Source organism: Protopterus annectens, chromosome 3.part1 (genome assembly GCF_019279795.1).
Source record: "Protopterus annectens isolate FY-2018-M chromosome 3.part1, PAN1.0, whole genome shotgun sequence".
In the NCBI taxonomy this organism is placed as follows: Eukaryota; Metazoa; Chordata; order Ceratodontiformes; family Protopteridae; genus Protopterus; species Protopterus annectens.
In genome coordinates this window covers 1,560,869,154-1,560,896,058 of record NC_056732.1, presented here as the reverse complement: position 1 = coordinate 1,560,896,058, position 26,905 = coordinate 1,560,869,154, and the positions used below count along the sequence as shown (strand labels likewise).

Below are 26,905 nucleotides of genomic sequence, written 5' to 3'. Positions count from 1 at the left end.
CCAAAAGCCTGGCTTTCCCTTACTCAAGACAAATGGGTACAGTCGATCATATCCGAGGGTTACAAAATTCCCTTTATTCACATCCCAACCCAACCCAAAAGATCCCTTCCAGATGTTCCACCCGGTCTAAGGGAACAAGCAGCATTAGAAATTTCAAAGCTGCTATGAAAGAGCTATCCAATCAGTCCCGGCAGACCAGCAAGGATCCGGAATCTACTCCAAATTCTTTTTGGTACCAAAGAAAACAGGGGACTGGAGACCCATACTGGATCTCAGCTACTTAAACAAGATTGTCAGGAAAACAAAATTCCGGATGGTCACGCTACAGTCCATTCTACCCTTCTTGGGTCAGGACAATTGGATGTGCTCGATAGATCTTCAGGACGCGTACTACCACATCAAAATGAACAGACGCTCCAGGAGATATCTCCGCTTCAAGCTGGGAGCCAGTCACTACCAGTTCAGGGCCCTGCCCTTTGGTCTCACTACAGCCCCCCGTGTGTTCACCAAATGCATGGCAGTGGTCGCGGCTCACTTGAGACGTCAAAGATTCCAGGTGTTTCCATATTTGGATGACTGGCTCCTTACCGCCACCACCAGACATCAGCTTCTTCTATCCAGGGACTTCACCATCCAATCTTGCCAAGCTCTAGGCATTTCGATAAATTTCGAAAAATCTGCTTTGTCGCCTTGTCAATCTATTATCTTTATAGGCGCCACCTTAGACACACTCAATCTTTCAGCCAGACTCACAGAGCAGAGGGTGTCAGACATTCGGAACCAAGTTTCCCTTCTCTTACACTGCAACAAAGTCAAAGCCAGACTGGTTTTGAAGGTACTAGGACTCATGGCAGCAGCTATTCCCCTTCTCCCCTTAGCTCGCTTTCACATGAGGATCCTCCAATGGATGCTGTTTACTCAATGGTCCTTTCAACAGCTCCCGATGTCCCATACCATATTGATAACTCAAGCATGCAAGAATCAACTGTCTTGGTGGATCACATCACCTCAACTTCTCCGAGGAAGACCCTTCACTCTCCCCCCCCCCAGTCGCCACGGTGACAACAGACGCCTCCCTGATCGGGTGTGGGGGGGCATTATCAGGGCAGGACAGTCCAGGGCACGTGGCAACCTTTCGAGTGCCACTTGCACATAAACGTCTTAGAGATGAGAGCAGTGCTTCTAGCGTTGCAAGCCCTTCACGACTCTCTTCCCACTGGGACTATTGCAATTCAAACGGACAACATGTCCGTAGTGTGGTACATCAACAAACAAGGCAGAACCAGATCATACCCTTTATGTCAAGAGGCACTCAGACTTTGGCAATGGGCGATCTCTTCTCAGCGTTTTCTGATAGCAACGCACATTCCCGGGAAATCCAACGTTATTGCAGACAAATTGAGCAGAGCAATTCTCATGCCCCACGAGTGGTCTCTAAAGAAATCAGTTCTAGAAGAAGTATTCCTAAGATGGGGCCAGCCTTGCTGCGATCTTTTTGCTACTCCCCAAAACAGCAAGTGTCACAACTTCTTCACTCTCTTCCCGTTACCAGGCCATCCCACCAGAGACGCTCTAGTCCACGATTGGCCCCGGAGACTTCTATATGCCTTTCCCCCCTTTCCACTGATATCTCAACTAATTCAGAAAGCCATCGCCTTGAGAGTGACAATGATCCTCATTGCCCCTTACTGGCCTCGACAGATATGGTTTCCCTTTCTTCATCGTTACCTTTTGGAGCAGCCTTGGCATCTGGACCCAGTACCAGATCTGATAACCCACCAATCGGGTCAGCTGCACCAATCTCTGCCTTCTCTAAACCTCACAGCATGGTTTCTCCGATTCCTACCTTAGCCAGGCTTCCCTCAATATCTCACTTGGTCCGAGATATCTTGATAGCCTCTCATAAATCTTCTACCCGGAAGATTTATAGTAGCAAATGGAAACACTTTTCCCTTTGGGCAACATCAAAAAACATAGATCCCTTTACTGCACCTATCCAGTCTATTTTAGACTTTCTAGCAGAACTCTTTCATTTAGGATCTTCTGCATCAACCATTAGAGTTCAATTGGCTGCCATATCAAATTTTCATGTTGGTGTTTCAGAGTCTAGCATCATGGCTCACAAACTCTGTAAAGCCTTTTTAAGGGGTGTATTTCTTCTCAAACCTCCAATCAAAGTTCCCCCGCCTCAATGGGATTTGAACCTGGTTCTGGCATCTTTAATTCTTCCCCCCTTCGAGCCAGCGGCTTCATGTTCTCTGAAGTTGCTTTCTTGGAAGACACTTTTTCTGGTAGCTATAACTTCAGCGAGAAGGGTATCCGAACTCCATGCTCTGTGCAGTCGTCCTCCTTACTTAGTTTTTCACAAAGACAGGGTATCCCTCCGTACTAATCCATCCTTTTTGCCTAAAATTTCTTCTCAAATAAACCTAAACCAAATTATTGATCTTCCCGTCTTTTTCCCTAACTATTCAAACAGGTCGGAACAAAAGCTACATTTTTTGGATGTTCATCGCCAACTTAGATATTACTTAGACAGGACTAAACAATTCAGGAAATCTGATCAATTGTTTCTGTCATATGCGGAAGGCAAATTGGGCCTTCCAGTTACTAAAGTATCCCTCTCTGGATGGCTCACCTCTACAATTACCTTTATCTGTGAGATCAGACGTCAAAAACTACCCTCAAGACCTAGAGCTCATTCAACTAGGGCATTAGCTACATCCGTAGCTTTTCAGGATAGGCTGCCGATAGATTCAATTTGTGCAGCAGCCACCTGGGCTTCTCCTCATACATTCATTTCACATTACAAATTGGACATGGTTTCCAGAAGCTGTGCCAATTTTGGTTCCACTGTTCTCAAGAGTCTGTTCCGATAGGCCACCCGGGATAAGGTGCTAGGGACGCGATCCCATCCAGCAAGAATGAAGGCGAGATTGACAACTTAACATTAAGAAGTTATGTACCTACCATAACGTTCCATGTTAGTTGTCTTCTTCTCGCCTTCTTTCTTGCGTCCCACCCTCCTTCCCCCAAGCCTGGACAGACCGACTGGAATTCATTTTGTGTTTTTCTTCTGAAAGTTATCATTCCCGCACGTTCTTCCACCTCTTCTATCCTTACTGAGGTCTGCCTTTCCTTTACGCAGATTGTTTTGAGGTGGGTTTCCCTACTCCATTCAATGGAGACTAGGATTGCTTGGTATAGCTATCAAATGAGATCTGAGTAGTTACTGCCTAGCATTGTGGGATATAGGGGAGCCTCGAGCCGGTGGAATTAGCTCTCGAGCTTTAGTTTTGGCCGAGTCGGAGCCGAGGATCAGCTCCGAACCCATCCAGCAAGAAAGAAGGCGAGAAGAAGACAACTAACATGGAACGTTATGGTAGGTACATAACTTCTTATTTTGTTACACTAGAAATTAACTCTTTATTTACCGTTATCCCTAACAATAAAGGGTTAGATTTTATGAAAGAGTTTTTAATAAGAGATAATACATATAGCATAAATCAGATAGGTTTGCTATGTTTGCTTGTAGAAACCCTTTTAGATAACAATGTGTTTATGTATTGTAATAAATACTATAGTCAAAAATCTGGTGTAGCTACTGGCACCCCCTGCGCCAACAGCTATGCTAATGCTGTTTTAGTGCAGTGCGAAAATATCAATGTACTAAATGACAGTATATATACCCCTTTCATTAAGTTCTATCACAGGTTTGTGGATGATGTATTTACATTGTGGAAAGGCAACTTCAATCATTTCCAAGTATTTATAGATTATTTGCATACTACCACAACATTTTTAAATTTTCTTTGAATGTATCTGTTAGTGAGATAGATTTTTTGGACATACATCTTAGCAAGGATAGACTAAATAAGATCAATACTACCAGATTCAGGAAGAGATGTCATACTAATCATATTTTACATCAGAGTAGTTTACCCACCACACATTTATAGAAATATAATTAAGGGACAGGTGATGAGGCTCTCACATATTAATAATAATGAACATACTTTTACTAGTGATATCAGTATGATGCGTAGAAAATTAATGGAAAGGGGTTATAGTGCCAAACAGTTAGAGGACCAACTTAGCATGGTAAGGGAGCTAGAGACACTCTGTATTTTTCCTAGATGTACTGATGATAATGTACAACATAACAGGAGTGAATTTAAGACATGAACACCTAAGTTTTGCCTGACGTATTTGAGTAACATCAGATCAGTCTGTGATGTAATTAATAAGAATTGGCATATTTTGCAGACTGACCAAGAAGTTAATAGGGTAATCGGACAGACACCATCCTTTTGTTATAGGAATAAGCATTCCTTAAAAAGAATCATATGTTGTAAGAATAAGGGACACTGTGAAATTGTTGGAACACCAGTGGCATGTACTAGGCCTTGTGGCAGTTGTAATTTTTGTTTCTTGATTGATAGTAACATCTTCCTACATCCTATTACACAGAGATCTTATATGTTTGATATAAGAGCGACCTGTAGATCTAAACATTTAGAGTATATAGCCCAGTGTTCTGTATGTAAAAAATTATGTGTGGGCAAAACTAATTGAACCTTAATGGAAAGGATGAGGGAACATGACAGGGACATTAGACAAACAAATCCCACTAACTCACTAGCTAAACATGTATTAGATACCTCAGTTGATCTTAATTTTAAATTTAGGGTGATAGAACTCGTTAAATAAAATGGTCGTCTACAGGATATTAGAAATGCTACAGAAAATAAAGAACTGTTTTGGATACTAAATTTACAAGCTGATAAAGGGGGGGGTGGCTGAAAGATAACGTTTCTTTGTAACCTAAGTTAAAAGGTAGGAAGCCTAGAATGTGATTTTATTGTATCATGTTATTTCAATTTTTATTGTCATGTGATTTGGAAATTTAATGCGATTGGATATTAGATTTATTTAAATTGATTGCATATTTAACTCTGGTTTATGATCGGAAGAAGGGGAATTATTTCTACAAAAGCACTTACCTGTTTTATTTATTAAAGTACTCTGATGCTTGTCAACACGTTTTTTTTTTGTTTGTTTAACTTGTTTTATGTGCTGCTGGTGACAGCTGAAATATATTTTTTTATATTATATTATATAAAAATCATAGCTTGTTGAGCTGCTTAGTTTGGCTAAGGAGGAAGAAGCCCGAAAAAGAAACAGATTGTGAGCATACTGAATGTATAACAGGTCAGATACTTCTCAAATTGTTTATAAAGAGGAATCTGTTAAAAGCCAGGTACAGACCTTTTGGTCACCTCATGAAAAAATCCATATTGAGATGACAGGTAGTCCCTTAACCTGTGTATAGAAGATATAAGCCAAGGTAACTATTGAACCATAACAGACACCTTCATATGGCAAGCATGCCTAAGTTTGTAGAGTATATGTATATGGTCAACAGAATTAAAGGTCTGTGCCACGTATACAGGCTTAGGTTTGGTAAGAGGGAGAGTGTCAGCGCTATGAAATATTTTTTCCAGAAGATTCTAAAGAGAAGAGGTAACTCTTTGCTAAAGAGGAGAATCCATGTTAATGCTGTGGAGGACACAAATGGGAATCACTTATCAGTTTGGTTCTCTTGCAGTCTGCTTTAGTAGTATTGTGAGAACTGGAATTAATGAGGTGGACAAAGATGACAGCAGACTGGAGATCACTGAGTTTGGGTACAAGTACTACAGTGGTACTCTTGAAATCCCTGAGTTTGGGTACAAGTACTACAGTGGTACTCTGAAGATCCCTAAGTTTGTGTACTGGTACTGCAGTGATACTCTGGAGATCCCTGAGTTTGTGAACAAGTACTGCAGTGGTACTCTAGAAATCCCTGAGTTTGCATACAAATATTGCAGTGATACTCTGGAGATTCCTGAGTTTTTGTACAAGTACTTTTTCATGAGGTGACCAAAAGGTCTGTACGTGGCTTCAAGAATGATAACACAATACAAAGATAAGATGATCAGCTTTAACAATTGGCTCAAGTACTGGTGTCATTCTAAGGGGATCCAATGTCTGTCTGCCTGGGATGATATGTTGGACAAGCCACGCTGCTTCGCAAGGGATGGCTTACACCTGTCACCACTGGGCTTCCGGATATTGGCTAAGGCTCTTGCCACCCCCATAGTGCCTTTTTTAGGCAAGGCTCAAAAGACAAACCCACCTCCTTAGAAAACAAAAATGGAAAAAAACTAAGGGTAATGCTGCTCAACGCCAGAAGTCTAAATCTCAAGATGCAGGCACTTGATGCACTCCTCAGCATGGAGAACATCGACATCTGTGCAGTAACTGAAACCTGGTTCAAGGCTCCTGAGAGCACCCCAGTGCTACCAGGCTATACCTCGTATCATGCTTTTCGGCACCAAAACCCGGGCCGAACCACAAAGGGAGGGGGAGTGCCCATATTCATAAAGGGCACCCACACCTCCAGGTTAGTAGCAACACATGAAGCATCAGAGACCATACAGGTGCAACTAACCATAGGCAAAACTGCTATACAACTGGTAGCATGTTACAGACCACCCTCCCAATCTCAAGAACCCCACTCAGCCTTCCTGAAGACATTGGAGGATATGAATGTATCACAAAATACCATCATACTGGGAGACTTCAACTACCCAAACATAGATTGGGTACATTATTCTAGCCCTAATACCCTAGCCCAAAGGTTCCTGGAATTCATAAATTCAAATGCACTGGAACAACTAGTCACCTCTCCCACTAGGGAGATAATATACTAGACCTGATCATCACAAACATGGGGACAAAATGCTCCACACCGGAAGTATACCCCTCACTAGTGAGATCTGACCACAAACTAATCACCCTGGATATACATATCCCACCTCCACCCCCAGCACAAAAGACCACAGTGAAAAACTTCTCAAAAGCAGACTTCACTCTTCTTAAGACTGAGATGGTATCCTTTAAGCCCACTGTGCCAGTGGATACCACATCCCACAATGCCGAATCCTTCACAAATGCTTTCTATGGACATCTGCAAGAATGCATGGATCATGCAATCCCAAACAAATCCAAGTCCCTCTCCACCAAATGTAAGTGTCCTGTCTGGTGGACCTCAGCCATAAACAAATTGTATAACAAAAGAAGGAAGCTACTGTACGTCAGAGCAAAATCCCATGAAGGGAAGACATCTCTGATCAACATTAACAGAAAACTACATTCTCTCATAAAAACATCCAAGGCAAACTTTGAGATAAAAATCGCTAAGGACACTAAAGATAACCACAAAGCCTTCTTCAGCTATGTTAGAAACCTGGGCGGAAACCCTCAGATATGCTCAGAGTTGGTTCACAACAACAAAAAATACACTGAACCCACAGATATTGCTAACATTCTGGCTGACAGGTTCAGTGCAAATTTCTCCCCTCCTTCACCCCCAAAAGAAGAAATACTTATCCCAGCTGAATGTAATCTCCCTGTCATCAGATGTCCAAGTGAGAACCGCTCTAAACAAAGCAAAAAACACAGCATCAATGGGACCTGACGGTATCCCGGGGTGCGTGTTACGTGAACTCCAAGAGGAGCTAAACCCACACATAAAAATGCTATTTAACCTTAGCCTTACTTTGGGATATGTACCTGAACACTGGCGTACAGCAACAGTGGTCCCACTCCACAAGGTGGGTGCCTCTACAGACCCTGGAAACTACCGCCCCATAAGCTTAACTAGCCTGGTCTGCACAGCTATGGAATGAATCATTATGGAACTCATAAACAGAGACATAGGGGACCTACAGACACTTGACCCCACCCAGTTCGGCTTTGTAAAGGGCAGATCCTGCCTTTTAAACCTGGTTGACTTTTTTGAAACAGTCACTAGAGCCATTGATGAGGGCAAAGCAGTCCATACAGCATACCTGGACTTGGCTAAGGCCTTCGACACAATACCCCACTCAGGCATCATAGATAAGCTAAACAGCTTAAAAGTAAACCCTTATGTCACTAGATGGGTTGCAAACTGGCTAAAGGACAGAACCCATAAAGTTAAAATCGCTGGAGCAATGTCAGACTCAAAGCCAGTCACAAGTGGTGTCCCACAGGGATCTGTCCTGGGACCCCTCTTGTTCGGCATTTACTTCTCAGATGTTAAAGCAAACATGGGAGGGCTGTGGCTGACAAAGTTCGCAGATGACTGCAAACTAGGCCATAGTCGATACACCAGCAGACACACACATCCTACAAAAGGCCTCACTGAAACGGACAACTGGTGCCGTAGTCACGGCCTTAAACTAAATGCCAAAAATGTATAGTCATCCCTTTTGGAAAAAACAAAGTACCCACAAATTATCACATAGACAGCAACCCACTGAGTACGGAAAAAGTAATCAGAGACCTAGGGACCCAAGTAGACAGCGACCTCTCATTTGACACCCACGTTGCCAAAGTGGTTAGAAAAACATTCTACCTTGCACACCTCATCATGAAGGGATTCACATCCAGATCCAAGGATGTCATTGTACCCCTATATTCCTCCCTCATCAGACCCATGATTGAGTACAATGCCCCATTTGGTATGTACCTCACACGGCACTTGCAACAGCTGGAGAGACCACAAAAGTACCTCACCAAAAGGATCAAGGGTCTCCAACATATGTCTTATTCTGCCAGACTAAAGAAACTTCAGCTCTATTCAGTAGCATACCGCCTGCTCAGAAGTGATCTCTGCCTGACGTACAAGGCCATGTCCAATCAGGATCTGATGGACATGCTCCACCTCAAAAAATCCAAATCCATCAGGACCACGAGAGCTAAAGACTTAAACCTCGGCACAAGTATGAATAGGACATGCTGGAGGGATAGATTCATAACCCAGAGGCTTCCCATGCTTTGGAACAGGATCCCAGTTCGTATTAGGCAGAGCCCCTCACTGACTCTCTTCAAGAGAAATCTTGATGAGTGGATGGGAGATCGTAAGTTTACCCCAGGGGTCACATCTGTGTCACTGCTAGACAGGGGCACAGTAAACTAATTCTATTATATAAGGGGACCTTCACTGTGTCACTACTAGACAGAGGTACAGTATTCTAGATTTATTCTGTACATTTTTGTACCATTTCATGGGGTGGCAAAAGCCACATCACTATGGCTAGGCTTACAAATGCCCCAGGGCAGATAGTCTAGTACTATTCTATGAAACTATGAAACTATAGTAGTACTCTGGAGATCCCTGGATTTATGTACTAGTACTGCAGTGGTGCTCAAGAGATTTATTTTATTTTTATTTTACATTTGTTTACCGGGAATGTCCGACTGGGCTAACAGCCCATTTTCAGCGGAGGTCTGGGGAGAAAAGCTCCATTACATTAAGGCAATTTACAGTGAAAAAAGTAAAAAGTACCATGATGTAATTATATATGTTTCTTTTAGAGATGCACACAACAGAGCATATCAGAGAATAAGTGGTAGCTGATTGCAGTACAAGTATAAAAAATGCTATTCAAAATGAATTCACAAATATATAACAAAAATAGAAGGATATTAAATTATTTGAAAGACATTAGCTGACAATTTTAAAAGACAATAAAGTGTAAATGGAAGTAAGAGAGAGAAGGGAATACGATGGCAGTGAGAAAAATGGTTTTATATGTGCTTAGACTGGCATAGTACAGGAGCAGAGCCAATTGTCTGATAGATGTTTTTTTAGTAGCAGTTTGAATTTTGATGAGCTGGATGCATTTAGTCTATGTAGGAGAAAACATATATGAATTCTCATGCTAGAGTAATTATTGGGAAGAATGCAACACTATAATCTCTTTGTCATGAAATCAAGACTGCAGAAGTAAATCTGTTGCATTTTCATTTTAGCATGGATGATAAAGTACCAAGGACTGTTTATCTGGATTGAGGCTGGCAGAACAGTGACTAGCTAGGTTTCATTACATTTTGTTAAGGTTGCCTTCAATTGAATGAAATACAGTGAACAAGCTTCACCTTTGTGAAGCTACATCCAAACTTGTTTATTTGTTGGGGCACCTCCTATGTGGCTGGCTTCACTCTCACATCACCCTTACTTGTATATACTGACTCCAGAGTCATGCAACCATGAAGGTTAAGAGAAAACCAAAACAAACTAAATCACTCCCTATCACAAAGAAAAAGTCCAATGACAGTGATTTGTGAGCAGCAGTTATCAGGGAGTTTAACTCTGGGGAATTGTTACGCCAGAACCATTGCATACAGGAATAAAGCCATGTCTATGGCCAAAATAACCTAGGTTTGATTAGCATCTCAGGCATCTGAGGCACTGTCTGGGATGGATGGGCATGCCTATCCTGTATGGGGGGGGGAGGATTGTGTTGGTGGTAGGTGTAGTCTGCCATAGTCCTAGCATAGTCTATGGCATGAGACTTCTGGGTTGTAGGAATCAGGTGGGTCCAGGGATGTGTCTACCCAGGGCCCAGGGTGAACCATGCATGTTAAGTTGTCTATCTCGCCTTCGTTCTTGCTGGTTGGGATTGGAGCCGATCCTCGGCTCCGACTCGGCCATCTTCAAAAGCTCGAGAGCCATTTACTGGCTTGAGGCTACCCCTTATCCCATAATGCCTAGATATAGCTACCCAGATCTCGTTTGCTGCTTCAGCTGCGAGGTGTCGTTTTTCTGGCTCAGGCTCGTATAAAGTTATTTGTATAACTTTCTTCACTAGAATTCAACCCTTCTAGTATTTTATTGTTAACGATTGTCTTGTTTTGTGATAGTTAGTTGTTTAGCTTGTAGTATCCCTCCTTTTTCGTGTAGAACTCGTTTAACTTAGAGAGTTCTCCCCCGCCCCTCCCCCCTACCTGTTCTTGTCAGGTTAGCCATTTAAGTTAGAGGCTTTTCCTTCTACCTTTCTCTTATAGGCTAGCCGTTTAAGTTAGAGGCTTTCTTATTATCTTTAAAAAAAAAAAAAAAAAAAAAAAAAAAAAACCTTTAGCTATAGTCTTTATAGTAGTTTCTTTTTTGTAGACTGTATATTGCTTCTGGTTGTTATTGTTATAATTGTTTTTCCTTCTACTTTAAGGATGTCGAAGGAATCCAAAGTTTCTGGGTTCAAGAAGTGTGACTCATGCTGTCAGAAAATGTCTCTGACAGATGGGCACACTTCTTGCGTCTATTGTTTAGGAGCTGTGCACCTGCAGGACTCTTGTTCTATCTGCCATGCCTTTAGTCCAAGAGTCCTGCAGGAGCGTAAGTATAAGCTTATTCTTAGGGGTCTTTTAAAACCCCAGGATTCACCGGCCAAGAGCTCACAGCCTGTGAAATCCCCTAAACCCACTAAGCCATCGGCTTCAAGTTTGGAGCCGTCTTCAGCTCAGGTTTTACCTTCCACGTCGGTTCCGGCTGACACTGACAAGACAATCTCCCCGTCAGCTCGATTAGAGGTTTCGGAGCCGTCGCAGAGCCACAAGAGGCTGAGGTCCCCCTCACTTGAATTGGTGCATTCGGCTCCTCGGTCTCCCTTACTTCAGAGCGAGCATAGTCACCGATACTCTCACTCATCTCGATCCTCTAGGCTGTCTGATCACGATGTGGAGAGTGGTCAGTAGGTTGCTAAAGTCGCAGGCACTAGCCAAGTTGTTGTCCAGCCCTCCTCAACAGGTATCGGCTCCGTCCACTTCTCTCGATGTTCCTTCTCCGACTCCAATGAATTTGGAGCCGGAGTTCATTGGAGTTCGAGTAGTGGAACCGTCGGCTCCGATGACACTATCTCCTTCGGTTTCGATGTCAGCTCCGATTCCCTCGGTGGTACTGTCCATCGAGGGATCTGGGCGCAGGGGCTCCCTCATCGGCTCTGAGGGGGGCGAGTGGCATCGGACCCTTGTCCAACCCCATTCTCCCTCTCAGAGCTTCGGCGCAGGTGAGCTCGGCTCCTACATCGGCCTCGGTGCGGAGAAAGATTCCTATTTCTTGGGAACTGGAGCTTTCTCTGCATCATGGCAGGGACGCCTTCGATGTCATGTGGAGTGTGCTGGCCACTGAGTCAGCTCCACTATCAGCCCCACCAGCTCCGTCCCCTGTAGTGCCTGTGCCAACCTCTGCTCCTCCTCCAGACCCCAAGCGTAGGGAACCGATGCTCCAGGACACCCCATTGGGTGTTTCCTCTTCTTCTGAGGCCTCCCATGATCTCTCAGAGGAGCCCCCTTGGAAGAAGAAGTGCAAGAGATGTACCTCCTTCTTCTGAGGCCTCCCATGATCTCTCAGAGGAGCCCCCTCGGAAGAAGAAGTGCAAGAGACATACCTCCCTGGACTACATGAAAAGAGACATAGAGGAGCTCTCTGATCATGTAGCCCAGGCTGGTATGACCCTGACCTTGAGTAGCATCTTGCCCTCACCAAGAATGATGCCACAGTATAAAGACAAAATGATCAGTTTCAACAATTGGCTAAAGTATTGGTGTCATTCAAAGGGGATCCAGTGTCTGTCAGCCTGGGATGACATGCTCGACAAGCCACGTTGCTTTGCTAGGGACGGCTTGCACCTGTCACCCTTAGGCTCTTGCCAAGGCTCTTGCCACCCCCATAGTCCCTTTTTTAGGCAAAGCTCAAAGGACAAACCCACCTCCATAGACAACCCAAGGATAAAAAAACTAAAGGTAATGCTACTCAATGCCAGAAGTCTAAACCTCAAGATGCATGCACTCGAGGCTCTCCTCAGTATGGAGAAAATCGATGTCTGTGCAGTAACAGAAACCTGGTTCAAGGCTCCTGAGAGCACCCCAGCACTACCAGGTTATAACTCATACCATGCTTTTCAGCCTCAAAACTCGGACCGAAGCACAGTAGGAGGGGGAGTATCTATATTCATCAAAGATACCTACACCTCCAGGTTAGTGGCACTGCACGAAGTATCGGAAACCATCCATGTGCAACTAACAATGGGCAAAACTGCCTTTCAGTTTGTAGCCTGCTACAGATCACCCTCCCTTTCACAGGAACCCCACTTGGCATTCCTGAGAACACTGGAGAATATGAAGGTCTCTGCAAACACTATGTTATTGGGTGACTTTAACTACCCAAACATTGACTGGGAAAACTACTCAAGCCCAAACACCCTCGCCCAACGGTTCCTTGAATTTATAAACTCTAACACGATGGAACAACTGGTCACGACTCCCACAAGAGGGAACAACATATTGGACCTGGTCATTACCAACATGGGGACTCTATGTTCCACACCAGAGGTAAACCCCTCATTGGTAAGATCAGACCATAAACTAATTTCCCTGGACTTCCATATCCTGTCCCCACCCCCAGCCAAGGAAATCACTGTAAAGAATTTCTCAAAAGCTAACTTCACACTTCTCAAGACTGAGGTGGAATCCTTCAAAGCCCCCGGGCCAGAGGATAATACAGCCCAATTCGCAGAATCCTTTACAGTTGCATTCTATGAGCACCTGCAGGAATGCATGGATCGTGCTATCCCAAATAAAACCAAGACTCACTCCTCCAAAAACAGGAGACCTGTCTGGTGGACCTCGGCCATAAATAAGCTATACAACAGAAGGAGGAAGCTACTACATGACAGAGCAAAATCCCAAAAAGGGAAGGCATCTCTGATCAGTATTAGCAAGAAACTACGATCCCTCATAAAATCATCAAAGGCCAGTTTTGAAAGAAAAATTGCCCTAGACACTAAAGATAATCACAAGGCCTTCATTAGTTATGTCAGGAATATGGGTGGAAACTCCCAGATATGCTCTGAATTGTTGCATAATGGTACAAAATATACTGAACCTACAGACATAGCCAACATCCTGGCAGACAGATTCAGTGCTAACTTCTCCCCCCCTTCCCCCTCAAAGGAGCAAATGCCTATCCCAACTGAATGTAACCTCCCTGACATCACAGATGCACAGGTGAAAGCTGCCCTCTCCAAAGCAAAAAACACAGCATCTATGGGACTGGACGGTGTCCCAGGCTGTGTATTACACGAGCTCCAAGAAGAACTGAACCCTCACATTAAGTCACTGTTCAAACTTAGCCTTACTACGGGATATGTACCAAAAGAACAGCGTACAGCTACAGTGGTCCCACTCCACAAAGGTTGCTCCTCAATGGACGTTGGGAACTATCGCCCCATAAGCCTGACTAGTCTGGTCTGTAAAGCTATGGAGCATATTATCATGGAACTCATAAACAAAGACATTGGGAGCCTCCAGACACTGGACCCTACCCAATTCGGCTTTGTTAAGGGCAGATCTTGCCTCTTAAACCTAGTTGATTTCTTTGAAACAGTTACCAAAGCCATAGACGAGGGCAAGGTAGTCCACACAGCCTACCTGGACCTTGCAAAAGCCTTCGACACAATACCCCACTCGGGCATCATAAATAAGCTTACCAGCTTAAATATCAACTCCTATATCACAAGATGGGTTGCAAACTGGCTCAAGGATAGAACCCACATGGTCAGAATCGCAGGTGCCACGTCCGAATCCAAACCAGTTACAAGTGGTGTCCCACAAGGCTCAGTTCTTGGACCTCTCTTATTCGGTATATACTTCTCTGCGGTTCAGGCTAACATGGGGGGACTATGGCTGACAAAGTTCGCAGATGACTGCAAACTGGGAGCCATAATCGACTCTCCAGCTGACACAAGCATCCTCCAAAAGGGTCTCATGGAGACGGATGCTTGATGCCAGAACCACGGCCTCAAGCTAAATGCTAAAAAGTGCATAGTCATCCCCTTTGGGAAAAACAAAGTGCCCACAAATTACCACATAGGTGGTAATCCATTAAGTACGGAAGAAGTAATTAGAGATTTGGGGACCAACGTAGATAGTAATCTCTCCTTTGATAATCACATTGACAAAGTGTTTAGAAAGACCTTCTATATAGCCCACCTTATCACAAAAGGGTTCGCATCTAGATCAAGAGAGGTCATTGTGCCCCTCTACTCGTTACTCATCAGGCCCAAAATTGAATACAATGCCCCTTTTGGGATGTATCTTACCCGACACCTGCAGCAACTGGAGAGACCCCAAAAGTACCTCATCAAGAGGATCATGGGCTACAAACAGATGTCCTATGCAGCTTGACTAATGAAACTCCAGCACTACTCAGTTGCTTACCGCCTACTCAGAGGCGATCTATGCCTGACGTACAAAGCCATGTCTAACCCAGAATTACTGGACATGCTCCACCTCAAAAAATCCAAATCCCTTAGAGCTACACGCCTCAGGGACTTAAACCTCAGCACAAAAATAAACAGGACATGCTGGAGGGACAGATTCATTTCCCAGAGGCTCCCCTCACTCTGGAATAGAATACCATTCATGTTAGACATAGCCCCTCGCTGACCCTCTTCAAACGAAATCTGGACGCATGGATGGGAAATCGCAAATTCACCCCTGGGGTATCTTCTGTGTCCCTGCTCGACAGAGGCACAGTAAACTAATCTTAAAGGGCTACCTTCTGTGACCTACTGTACAGAGGCACAGTAGGCTAATCTAATAGGGAGGCGAAAGCCAAATACACTCGGGCTAGGCTTATAAATGCCCTAGGGCAGATAGCATAGTATCTACCTATGAACCTATAAGAGGAAGCACATTGACTCCCCTGAGTCTGTCACTTCTGATACAGACTTAGATGAATCGGAAGGGTCCCCGAGATCCCCCTCTGAAGATGTTTCCTTCTCGGACATCCTGGAAATGCTCAAGCAGAGGGGGAACTGGAATCCCCTAGCCCCTTCTGAGGATGAGTCTGTATTTCTGGATGCCTTCAGTTTCTGACCTTCCACCTCCTGGGTGTTTCCGCCTTTCGATCCACTTATGACAGTGGTGGCTCGAAAGGCTTGGTCAGCTCCGGATACAGTGGAACCAACTCTGAGGAGACTTGGTAAATTTATTACAGCACCCCAGGATAAGCAGTTCCTTTCAAAAAGTGTCCCTGTTGATGCTATGGTGGTAGCAGCAGCCACCAAAAAAGAGACCTCTTTGTCTGCTAGAAAAAAGAGCCATCCAGGAAGTCCCGGCAGACCAGCACGGATCCGGAACTTACTCAAGGTTCTTTTTAGTACCAAAAAAGACAGGGGACTGGAGACCAATTCTGGATCTCAGCAGACTAAACAGGTCTGTCCAAAGAATGAAGTTTCGGATGGTCATGCTACAGTCCATTCTACCCTTTTTGGGTCAGGACAATTGGATGTGCTCTATAGATCTTCAGGATGCGTACTACCATATAAAGATGGACAGGCGCTCCAGAAGATATCTTTGCTTCTAGCTGGGGGCCAGTCATTATCAGTTCAGAGCTCTGCCCTTTGGTCTCACCACAGTGCCCAGGGTGTTCACCAAATGTATGGCAGTGGTCACGGCTCACCTGAGGCGTCAAGGATTCCAGGTGTTTCCGTATCTAGACGACTGGCTCCTTACTGCTACCACAAGGCATCAACTCATACAAGCATGGGACTACATAATCACAATCTGCTCACAGCTCGGCATCACAATAAATTTTGAAAAATCTGCCTTGTTGCCCTGTCAATCTATCACTTATATAGGAGCACACTTAGACACAAGGGATATGTTTGCAAGGCTACCACCAGAAAGGGTGTCCACAATTCGTCAGCAGGTACAGGTTCTGATGCAGAGCAAAAGGATCCAAGTCAGGTACGTCCTTCAAACTCTGGGCTCCATGGCAGCAGCCATTCTCCTAATCCCAGTGGCGCGCTTTCATATGAGGATTCTTCAGTGGCTTCTGTTTACGCAGTGGTCTTTCCAAGAGCTACCCATGACGTACAAGATCATGATCACGGATGCATGCAAAAGGCATCTTTCTTGGTGGATGATCTCCCCACTACTTACTCAGGGCAGACCTTTCATACAACCCCCTCCAGTAGCCACAGTAACGACAGATGCCTCCCTGATAAGGTGGGGGGGGCATTATCTGGGCAGGACAGTCCAAGGCACGTGGCAACCTCATGGGTACCATTTGCATATAAATGTCCTGGAAATGAGAGCCGTGCTCCTGGCGTTGCAAGCCCTTCAAGACTCTCTTCCTCCTGGTACCATTGCTATTCAAACGGACAACATGTCAGTGGTGTGATACATCAACAAGGAGGGCGGAACCAGGTCCTACCCCCTGTGTCGAGAAGCACTCAGGCTTTGGCAGTGGGTGATTTCCTCCCAACGTTTTCTGATTGTGACACGCATCCCTGGGAGATTCAACATCATAGCAGACAGGCTCAGCAGAGCTATTCTAATGCCTCACGAGTGGTCTCTGAATCAGGAAATAGCGAATCTTGTTTTTCGCAAATGGGGACAGCCTTGCTGCGATCTCTTTGCCACCCCCTTCAACAGCAAATGCAGCAACTACTTCTCCCTTCTTCCGCTTCCAGGTCACACACCCAGAGACGCTCTAGTCCATGATTGGCCCCAGGGACTTCTTTATGCCTTTCCTCCATTCCCTCTGATACCCAAACTTATACAGAAAGCAATATCGTTGGGTTGCAAAATGATCCTCATTGCTCCCTACTGGCCTCGACAGATATGGTTTCCGTTCCGGCACCGTTACCTTCTCGATCAACCCTGGACTCTGGACCTAATTCCAGACCTCCTGGTTTATCAATCAGGCAGGTTGCATCAATCCCTAAAAACCCTCCAGCTCACAGCTTAGTTGCTCCACTTCCAACCTTAGCCAGGCTTCCCAGCATTTCCCCAGTGGTCCGCAACATTATTGTGTCCTCTCACAAGTCTACAACGAGGAAAACTTATGCTAGCAAATGGAAATGTTTTTCTTGTTGGGCGAAGACTAGGAATGTGGATCCCTTCTCAGCCCCAGTCCACGAAATCTTGGAATTCCTAGCTCTACTGTTTCATTCCGGGTCTGCTGCTTCTATGATCAGGGTACAAATGGCGGCCATTTCTAACTTTCATGTTGGTTTTTTGAACTCTAACATTATGTCTCATAAGCTATGTAAAGCTTTTTTGATAGGGACAACTCTTCTTAGGCCTCCAGTGAGAGATCCCCCTCATCCTTGGGACCTTAATTTAGTCCTAACCTCCTTAATTCTGCCCCCTTTTGAACCAGCAGCTTCCTGCTCTATCAAGTTCCTATCTTGGAAGACACTCTTTTTGGTAGCTATTACCTCAGCCAGGCGTGTCTCCGAAGTTCAGGCGCTATGTGTTCGTCCTCCTTACTTGGTTTTTCATAAGGACAGGGTTGCTCTGAGAACTAATCCCTCATTTCTCCCTAAAGTCTGCTCAGAAAGTAACTTAAACCAATCTATCGATCTTCCTGTGTTTTTCTCTAATCATACCAACAAGGCAGAATACAAACTACAATTGGATGTTCATAGGCAATTGCGCATTTACCTGCACAGAACTAAAGAAGTAAGGAAATCGGACCAACTATTCCTCTATTACGTCTTGGGCAAACAAGGTCTCCCAGTTTCCAACATAACCTTGTCCAGATGGTTGTCACACACTATTTCTTTCATTTATCATCTAAGGAACAAAGAGTTACCTATTAAACCAAGAGGTCATTCTACTAGGGCCTTGGCCACCTCTGTAGCCTTCCAGTCCAGATTGCCCATGGATTCTATCTGTGCAGCTGCCATGTGGGCAAACCTTCATACCTTTATTTCTCATTACAAGTTGGATGTGGTCTCCAGGAGCAGAGCTGACTTTGGGTCCACTGTTCTGAAGAGTCTGTTCCACTGAGCCACCCAGGTTTTTAGGTGCTAGGGACGCTGTCCCAACCAGCAAGAATGAAGGCGAGATAAACAACTTAACATAAAGAAGTTATGTACCTACCATAATGTTCCATGTTAGTTGTCTTCATCTTGCTTTCCTTCTTGCGTCCCACCCTCCATCCCCCTGTCCTAGTGGATCGAGAGGAGGTTTTGTTCTGTTTCACTGGCTGTGTGTTCTCTTGTGTCCTTTTTTAACTTAAGAGAATATGGCAGGTATAGTCAACTAGTACTTGACTGATTTATTATGTTGTTATGTCTGGAGTTAGCTATTTCAAACGAGATCTGGGTAGCTATCGCTAGGCATTATGGGATAAGGGGTAGCCTCGAGCCAGTAAATAGCTCTCGAGCTTTTGAAGATGGCCGAGTCGGAGCCAAGGATCGGCTCCGATCCCAACCAGCAAGAAGGAAGGTGAGATGAAGACAACTAACATGGAAATTATGGTAGGTACATAACTTCTTTTTCCTGGACCATACCTCATTGCATAACCAACTGTCACAGACTTCATCATACAAGGGGTTGGGATTAGGGCCATTACTCAACAAGCAGTGTGAACCATCTTGAGCAGCAGTGGCTGCTCTCTGGTCCATCCTTCTTCCCTGTGCATGTTGTTGGCCCTTATGAGGAGGAAGAGGAGAGCCCATAGTAAGAAGGCATATAAAGATACTCGACTGTCCTTGACAGTGAGATCAGTGGTGGGGATCTCAGTAAGGAACCATGCTGCCACAACAGAAATCACATTCCAGTTCAAGATCTCTGGTTTACAGAAAAGAAAAAAACACTGGAGACTTTTATGTAAGGTTAGAGTACCGTTCAACAGAAGAAGCCCATACTCTAGCTTGCCAGATTTCTGTTCGTACCTAGTAATTGGGTACTTAGATTTCGGCAAGAACCAATTTATCTCATGTGCTATCCCTAACACTAACCTTACCCCCTGCCCTTAACTCCAGGCCCTATACATTATGTCACTAAATGCCCTTTTTCTAACAGTATCACTAAACAAGAAAGACACACACCACACATAACAATAAGCACAGCAGTAAAGCTGTCCCCTTCCTTCAGCTTTACTTTATCGCTAACCCACAAACCCACACACATGCACACTCAACCCTAAAGCCACATTTTTCATTATAAAGAAAAGTCATGGCATCACTACCCATTCCCACTTACCTACAATCAATAGCACATTATCTTCATGCATTTGACAAATCCTATATTAGACCACATGTGACACAAGGAACAGCATTCAGCAAATGGAGCACACAACTAAAAGAATAGTAGCTTTTTAATATTGAATGTTTAATGGTTTTCATATGATGTGTTGAATCTTGATATTAATTCACACGGATGATTCATCACATACAACAGATACATAAATGAATTAAAACAATCATTGCTGAAAGTTAAATCATAATGTTTATTCTGATTGTAAATGGGCAGGGTCAGGTTTCTAAGACTTAAGAATGCTAGCATATGCATAGGTTTTGATTTAGTAATGTTTTTGGCTTTTTTTTTAGTGGTGTTGGTGAACACTTATTACTGACATCCAAGGTAGCCTACTGAACCGTATGAGGAAATTTTATTTTATTTTTATTTTTATGCTGGAGTTCCTATTCAGCCAATTACTTAAACTCATTCCCTCCAATGTAGCTCTGGAAGTATCTACTCTTAACTTCCAGGGGCTGCATTCTGAGTTTTTTGACAAGATCAAAAAACTTTCTCACCTAGTTTCATTCACCTTTATACAGCTCAAGCTATTTTTTTCATTGTTATAATGATTGTTTACTCTCTGATGCATTTAAATACCTTCAGTATTTCCAATAGTCTGTGCAAACATGCTATGCACTATTGTGTTTCTTATGTGTCTTTGGCATACTCTCTGACAGCTTCAAATGTTATACTCAGTCATCAAATAATCTATAGACTATGTTTCTAAATTGTTCCTTATTTTGTAATATTTAGCTAATTTTACTTTAACATAGAATTATATAGGGTATTACTCAGATCTTATTGTAATTTTCTGTACTTTTATTTATCTTGTTTTGGAGCTTTTCTCCTTGGGTCTCCACTGAAAACGGGCTACTAGCCCAGTTGGACACTACCCTGTAAACAAATGTAAAAGAATAAATCAAGATAATGCTGTTACATTTCAAACAAATGTTCATATCTCTGGAGCTATAAGGGTTACTTAAGATATGCAAATGGCAAAATGTTTAGTACAAACAAATCTTTATAGTAGTGGTATTCATTAAATTTCTAATGTGTTAACTGGCTTTTATAAGTCACAATAAATACACTAACTACTAAATTGTAATATTTTGTAAACAACTTACAACATCTTAGTAATCACAGATGCTACACAATTACTATCAGCAACATTTTGTTCATCCAGCTGTGACCTTTCATATGAGGATAAACAGCTTTGTCATGTCTCTTGGTTGATGAAATATTTAGATAAAAGTGAACATTATGAAACTATAAATAAAATGTATATAAAGAACAATTACCATTGCTTTAACTGCGCTAAATGGAAGCAAAGTACCAGTGTAGATGTGTTACCATCATGTAAGCTTTACGATGAAAATGTTCAATAGTTTGTTTGCAGCAGGGTTTTGGAATTATTAAAATAAACATAAAGAGGCGGCATTAGACACCTATTGGTGACAGTAGGATGTAACTGGAGAAATACCTGGAGGCTTTATTAGGCTCTAATGAGTTAAGTGGACTTTTTACCAGTATGTCTGAATATTTTTTATTTGCAGGAATGCTGGAACAAGATGGCTCTTGTGTTTTTCCTTGGCAATGTGAGTGCACTGATTCCCAAGGGCACAGCTGGGCACCTGGTAGCTCCCACAGTGAAGACTGCAACAACTGTACCTGCATAAATGGACAGATAATCTGTACCAACCATACTTGCCCTCCAACAGATTGCAGCTGGAGCCATTGGTCTGCCTGGTCCCCATGCAGTGTTACTTGTGAGAAGGGACTTCAGACCAGGTTCAGGTAAGCCATATAAATGTGTAGTTGCTAGTAAGTATTTGACTTAATGTCACTGGAAAACCACAACCTGGCTGTTTTTATTTGTTGTATTATTTTCCCGTTATTCTTGATACAAAAACCTGTTTTTGTGAATTGCACCATATTATATAATGTTAAGTTGTCTATCTCGCCTTCGTTTCTTGCTTGTTGCGATCGGAGCCGAGGACTCGGCCATCTTCTATAACTCGAGAGCTGTTTACTGGCTCGAGGTTACCCCTTATCCCATGATGCCTAGCACTAGCTACCCAGATCTCATTTGCCGCTTTAGCTGTGAGGTGTCGTTTCTACTGGCTCAGGCTCATATAAGTTTTCTATTGAACTATTTCTTGTCAGATTAATACTTTTTCTGGGTGTTTATTGTTTATTTTTGTAGTCTAACTGTGGGTTTGAGTTGAGTGTTCTTGTAGTCCTTCTCTTAGAACTCGTTTAAATTAGAGAGTTCTCCCCCTCCCCCATCCCTATTCCTTCTTGTAGGTTAGAGGTTAGTTTAAGCTTTTCCTTCTATCTTTATTAGGTAGCCGTTTAAGTTAGAGGCTTCCTAGTTTAAAAAAAAAAAAAATTCTTTACTGTAGTTTACTGTGTGTTTTTGTGTTTCATGTTACTGTTGTATTTTGTTGTCGCTGTTCGGCTTTTTGGCTAAACAAATAAGGGTAGTACCTTTTAAGTATTTGTTTGATATGTCTAAAGAATCCAAGGTGTCTGGATTCAAGAAGTGTGACTCATGCTGTCAGAAAATATCTCTGACAGATGGGCACACTTCTTGCGTCTATTGCTTAGGCGCAGTGCACCTGCAGGACTCTTTTCTATATGTCATGCATTTAGCCCAAGAGTTCTGCAGGAGTGCAAAAATAAGCTTATTCTGAGGGGTCTTCTTAAGCCCCAGGATTCACCGGCCAAGGCTCAGCCTGTGAAATCCCCAAAACTGACCAAATCATCGGCTCCCAGCGTGGAGCCGTCATTGGTTCAAACCTTACCTGCTACTTCAGTTCCGGCTGGAACCGAGGAGACTATCTCCCCATCGGCTCCAGCAGTACCTTCGGAGCCGTCACGGAGCCACAAGAGGCTGAAGTCCCCTTCTCTAGAATCCATACATTCGGCTCCTCTGTCTCCCCTGCTGCAAAGTGAGTGCAGTCACAGATCTTCCCACTCCTCTCGGTCCTCTAGGCTCTCGGATCATGACGTGGAGAGAGTGGTTAGTAGGTTGTTGAAGTCGCAGGCACTTGCCAAGATGTTGTCCAGCCCTCCTCAACAGGTGTTGGCTCCATCCACTTCTATCGATATTCCTCCTCCAACTCCATTGAGCTCGGAGCCGGAGTTCGTTGGGGGTTCGAATCGTGGAACCATCGGCTCCGATAACTATTTCTCCTTCGGTTCCGTCGTCGGCTCTGATCCCCTCGATGGTGCCATCCATCGAGGGATCTGGGTGCCGAGACTCCCTCTTCAGCTCTGAGAGGGCGAGTGGCATCGGACCCTTGTCTGACCCCGTTCTCCCTCTCGGAGCTTCGGCGCAGGTGAGCTCAGCTCCTACATCGGCCTCGGAGCCATCTCCCTCGGTGCGGAGAAGGATTCCGAGATCCTCAGAACTGGAGCTTTCTCTGCATCGTGGCAGGGATGCCTTCGATGTCATGAGGAGTGTGCTGGCCACTGAGTCAGCTCCATCTTCGACCCCATCGGCTCCATCCCCTGTAGTGCCTGCATCAACCTCTGCCCCTCCTCCAGACCCCAAGTGTGGGGAACCGATGCTCCAGGGCACCCCATTGGGTGTTTCCTCTTTTTCTGAGGCCACCCCTGATCATTCAGAGGAGCCCCCTCGGAAGAAGTGCAAGAGGAAGCACATTGACTCCCCTGAGTCTGTCACTTCGGATACAAATTTGGATGAATCGGAAGGGTCCCCGAGATCCCCCTCTGAAGATGTTTCCTTTTTGGACATCCTAGAAATGCTTAAGCAGAGGAAGAACTGGAATCCCCTAGCCCCTACCGAGGATGAATCTGTATTCCTGGATGCATTCAGTTCCTGACCTTCCACCTCCTGGGTTTCTCCGATTCTCCGACTTTCGATCCACTCGTGTAAGGCTTGGTCAGCCCCGGATACAGTGGAACCAACCCCTAGGAGACCTGGCAAGTTTATCACTGCACCCCTTGACAAGCAGTTCCTTACCAAAGGTGTTCCTGTTGATGCCATGGTGGTAGCAGCAGCCACTAAGAAAGAGTTGGCGGAAACTTCTTCGTCTGTCCATCCTCCTTAGAAAGAGTCTAGGACCATGGATAGATACGGGAAGAGAATGTTTGCTTCAGCGACCCTTTCTATGCGGTCACTGAATTACTTATGCCATTTTACCTGACTTCAGAGGGATCTCCTTAAAGAGCTCGGAGATACCTTTCAGGATCCATCAGCTGAAGGGGCTCAAGCTAAAGTGGCTTCTCCACTGACTACCCTTAATTCTGTAGTCAACTCCTCCATGAGGCTCATTTCCTATGCAGCCAATGGTGCGAGTAGAGCCACAGGTACAGGCGTGGTCCTTAGGAGACACGCATGGATGCAGCTGTGTAATTTTGCGGAGCCCTTTAGAGCGTCAATCACCAACACCCCCTTTGATGGTTCCTTTCTCTTTGGACCACAGGTGAAGGACACTCTGACTAGGTGTGAGCAAGAAGGCAAGATTCTCTCTGCTGTGGGAGTCCATTTTTCCACTCCTTCCAGACCATACACCAAAGGGTCAGAAGAGTGGTAAAATGTGGTTTTGAAAATCCTAGGGAGCCTTGCCTGACACACGTACGGATTTTTCCTCCAGGGGCAGAGGGGGAACAACAACAACAACAGACGCCGCCCTCGTGGCAGTGGGGGTCTGCAGAACCAGGGCAGCAGAGAATCTTTCTCTGAGAAGCCCTTCCAGCATCCCTGAAGGGTTGCCCAACTACCCGCCTCTGGAGGCAGTCGGGGGAAGACTTTCACTGTACTCAAAAGCCTGGCTAAAGTTAACACAACACAAATGGGGTACACTCCATCATATCCGGAGGTTACAGAATTCCCTTCTTTCAACCCCCCTCACCGTCAAGCAAATCCCTTCCAGATGTTCCATCGAATCTGAGGGACCAAGCAGTCAGAGAAGTTTCAAAACTGCTAGAGAAAAGAGTCATCCAACAAGTCCCGGCAGACCAACATGGATCCGGAACTTACTCATGGTTCTTTTTGGTACCAAAAAAGACAGGGGACTGGAGACTGATTTTGGATCTCAGCAGACTAAACAAGTCTGTTCAAAGAACAAAGTTTCAGATGGTCACGCTACAGTCCATTCTACCCTTTCTGGGTCAGGACAACTGGATGTGCTCCATAGATCTCCAGGATGTGTACTATCACATCATAATGGACAGGCGCTCCAGGAGATTCCTTCGCTTCCGGCTGGGAGCCAGTCATTACCAGTTCAGAGCTCTGCCTTTGGTCTCACCACAGCCCCCAGGGTGTTCACCAAATGTATGGCAGTGGTCACGGCTCACCTGAGGCGTCGAGGATTCCAGGTTTTTCCATATCTAGATGACTGGCTCCTTACTGCTACTACCAGGTATCAACTTCTTCAAGCCAGGGACTACACAATCACAATTTGCGCCCAGCTAGGCATTACTATAAATTTCAAAAAAATCTGCCTTGTTGCCCTGTCAATCTATTACCTGTATAGGAGCAGATTTAGACACAAGGAGTATGTCCGCAAGGCTACTGCCAGACAGGGTGGCCACAATTCGCCAGCAAGTTCATATCCTCATGCAGTGCAAAAGGGTTCAATTCAGGTTAGTTCTTCAAACTCTGGGTTCCATGACAGTGACAATTATTCTGATCCCTCTGGCCCGCTTTCACATGAGAATCCTTCAGTGGCTTCTGTTCACACAGTGGTCCTTTCAACAGCTCCCCATGTCTCACATGATTATGATTACAGACACATGCAAAAGGCACCTTTCCTGGTGGATGGTCTCCCCACTAGTGTCTCAGGGCAGACCATTCATTCAGCCCCCTCAGGTTGCCACAGTGACCACGGATGCTTCCCTGATAGGGTGGGGGGCCATTATCAGGGCACAACAGTCCAGGGTACTTGGCAGCCTCACAAGTACCATCTGCACATAAATGTCTTAGAAATGAGAGCCATGCTCCTAGCATTGCAAGCTCTTCAGGACTCTCTCCCTTTTGGGACCATTGCAATTCAAACGGACAACATGTCAGTGGCGTGGTACATCATCAAACAGGGCGGAACCAGGTCCTACCCTCTATGTCGAGAAGCACTCAGACTCTGGCAGTGGGCAATCTCCTTCCAACGATTTCTGATTGCAACGCACATCACTGGGAGGTCCAACGTTATAGCGGACAGGCTTAGTAGAGCTATTCTCAAGCCTCACGAGTGGTCTCTGAATCAGGTAGTTGCGGATCTGATCTTCCGCAAATGGAGACAGCCTTGTTGCGATATTTTTGCCACCCCCTTCAACAGCAAATGCAGCAACTACTTCTCCCTTCTTCCACTTCCCAGTCACTCTCCCAGAGATGCTCTAGTCCACGATTGGCCTCAGGGACTTCTTTATGCCTTCCCTCCGTTTCCTCTTATACCCAAACTCATACAGAAAGCTATTTCGTTGGGTTGCAAAATGATCCTCATTGCCCCTTACTGGCCTTGACAGATATGGTTTCCCTTCCTGCACCGTTACCTTATCGAGCAGCCCTGGACTCTGGATCGTATTCCAGACCTGCTGATTCATCAATCAGGCGAGCTGCATCAGTCCCTCCAAACACTCCAGCTTACAGCTTGGTTGATCCACTTCCAACCCTAGCCAGGCTTCCCATCATTTCCCCGGCCGTTCGTGAGATTATTGTCTCCTCTCACAAGTCCGCCACTAGAGACTTATGCTAGCAAATGGAAACTCTTCTCTTGTTGGACAGAGGCTAGGAACATAGATCCCTTTTCAGCCCCAGTTCATGAAATCTTGGAGTACCTAGCAGAACTTTTTCATTCTGGGTCCGCTTCTGCTACAATCAGGGTTCAATTGGCAGCCATCTCTAACTTTCATGTTGGGTTGTCTAATGTAAACATTATGTCTCATAAGCTGTGTAAAGCTTTTCTCAGAGGGACCACTCTCCTTAGGCCCCCAGTGAGAGATCTCCCTCCTCCTTGGGATCTTAATTTGG

At 44.7% G+C, this 26,905-nt stretch overlaps 1 protein-coding gene across 1 annotated transcript in view; it reads left to right on the top strand.

The window, feature by feature from the left end:
• The window catches only part of LOC122797804 (SCO-spondin-like), a 4,708,783-nt gene that overhangs the window by 3,899,553 nt on the left and 782,325 nt on the right, over positions 1 to 26,905 (top strand). Inside the window, exon 89 of the mRNA XM_044066325.1 lies at positions 21,465 to 21,705. Coding sequence (XP_043922260.1) covers positions 21,465 to 21,705 — 241 coding nt within the window. The remainder of the gene's footprint in view (positions 1 to 21,464; positions 21,706 to 26,905) is intronic.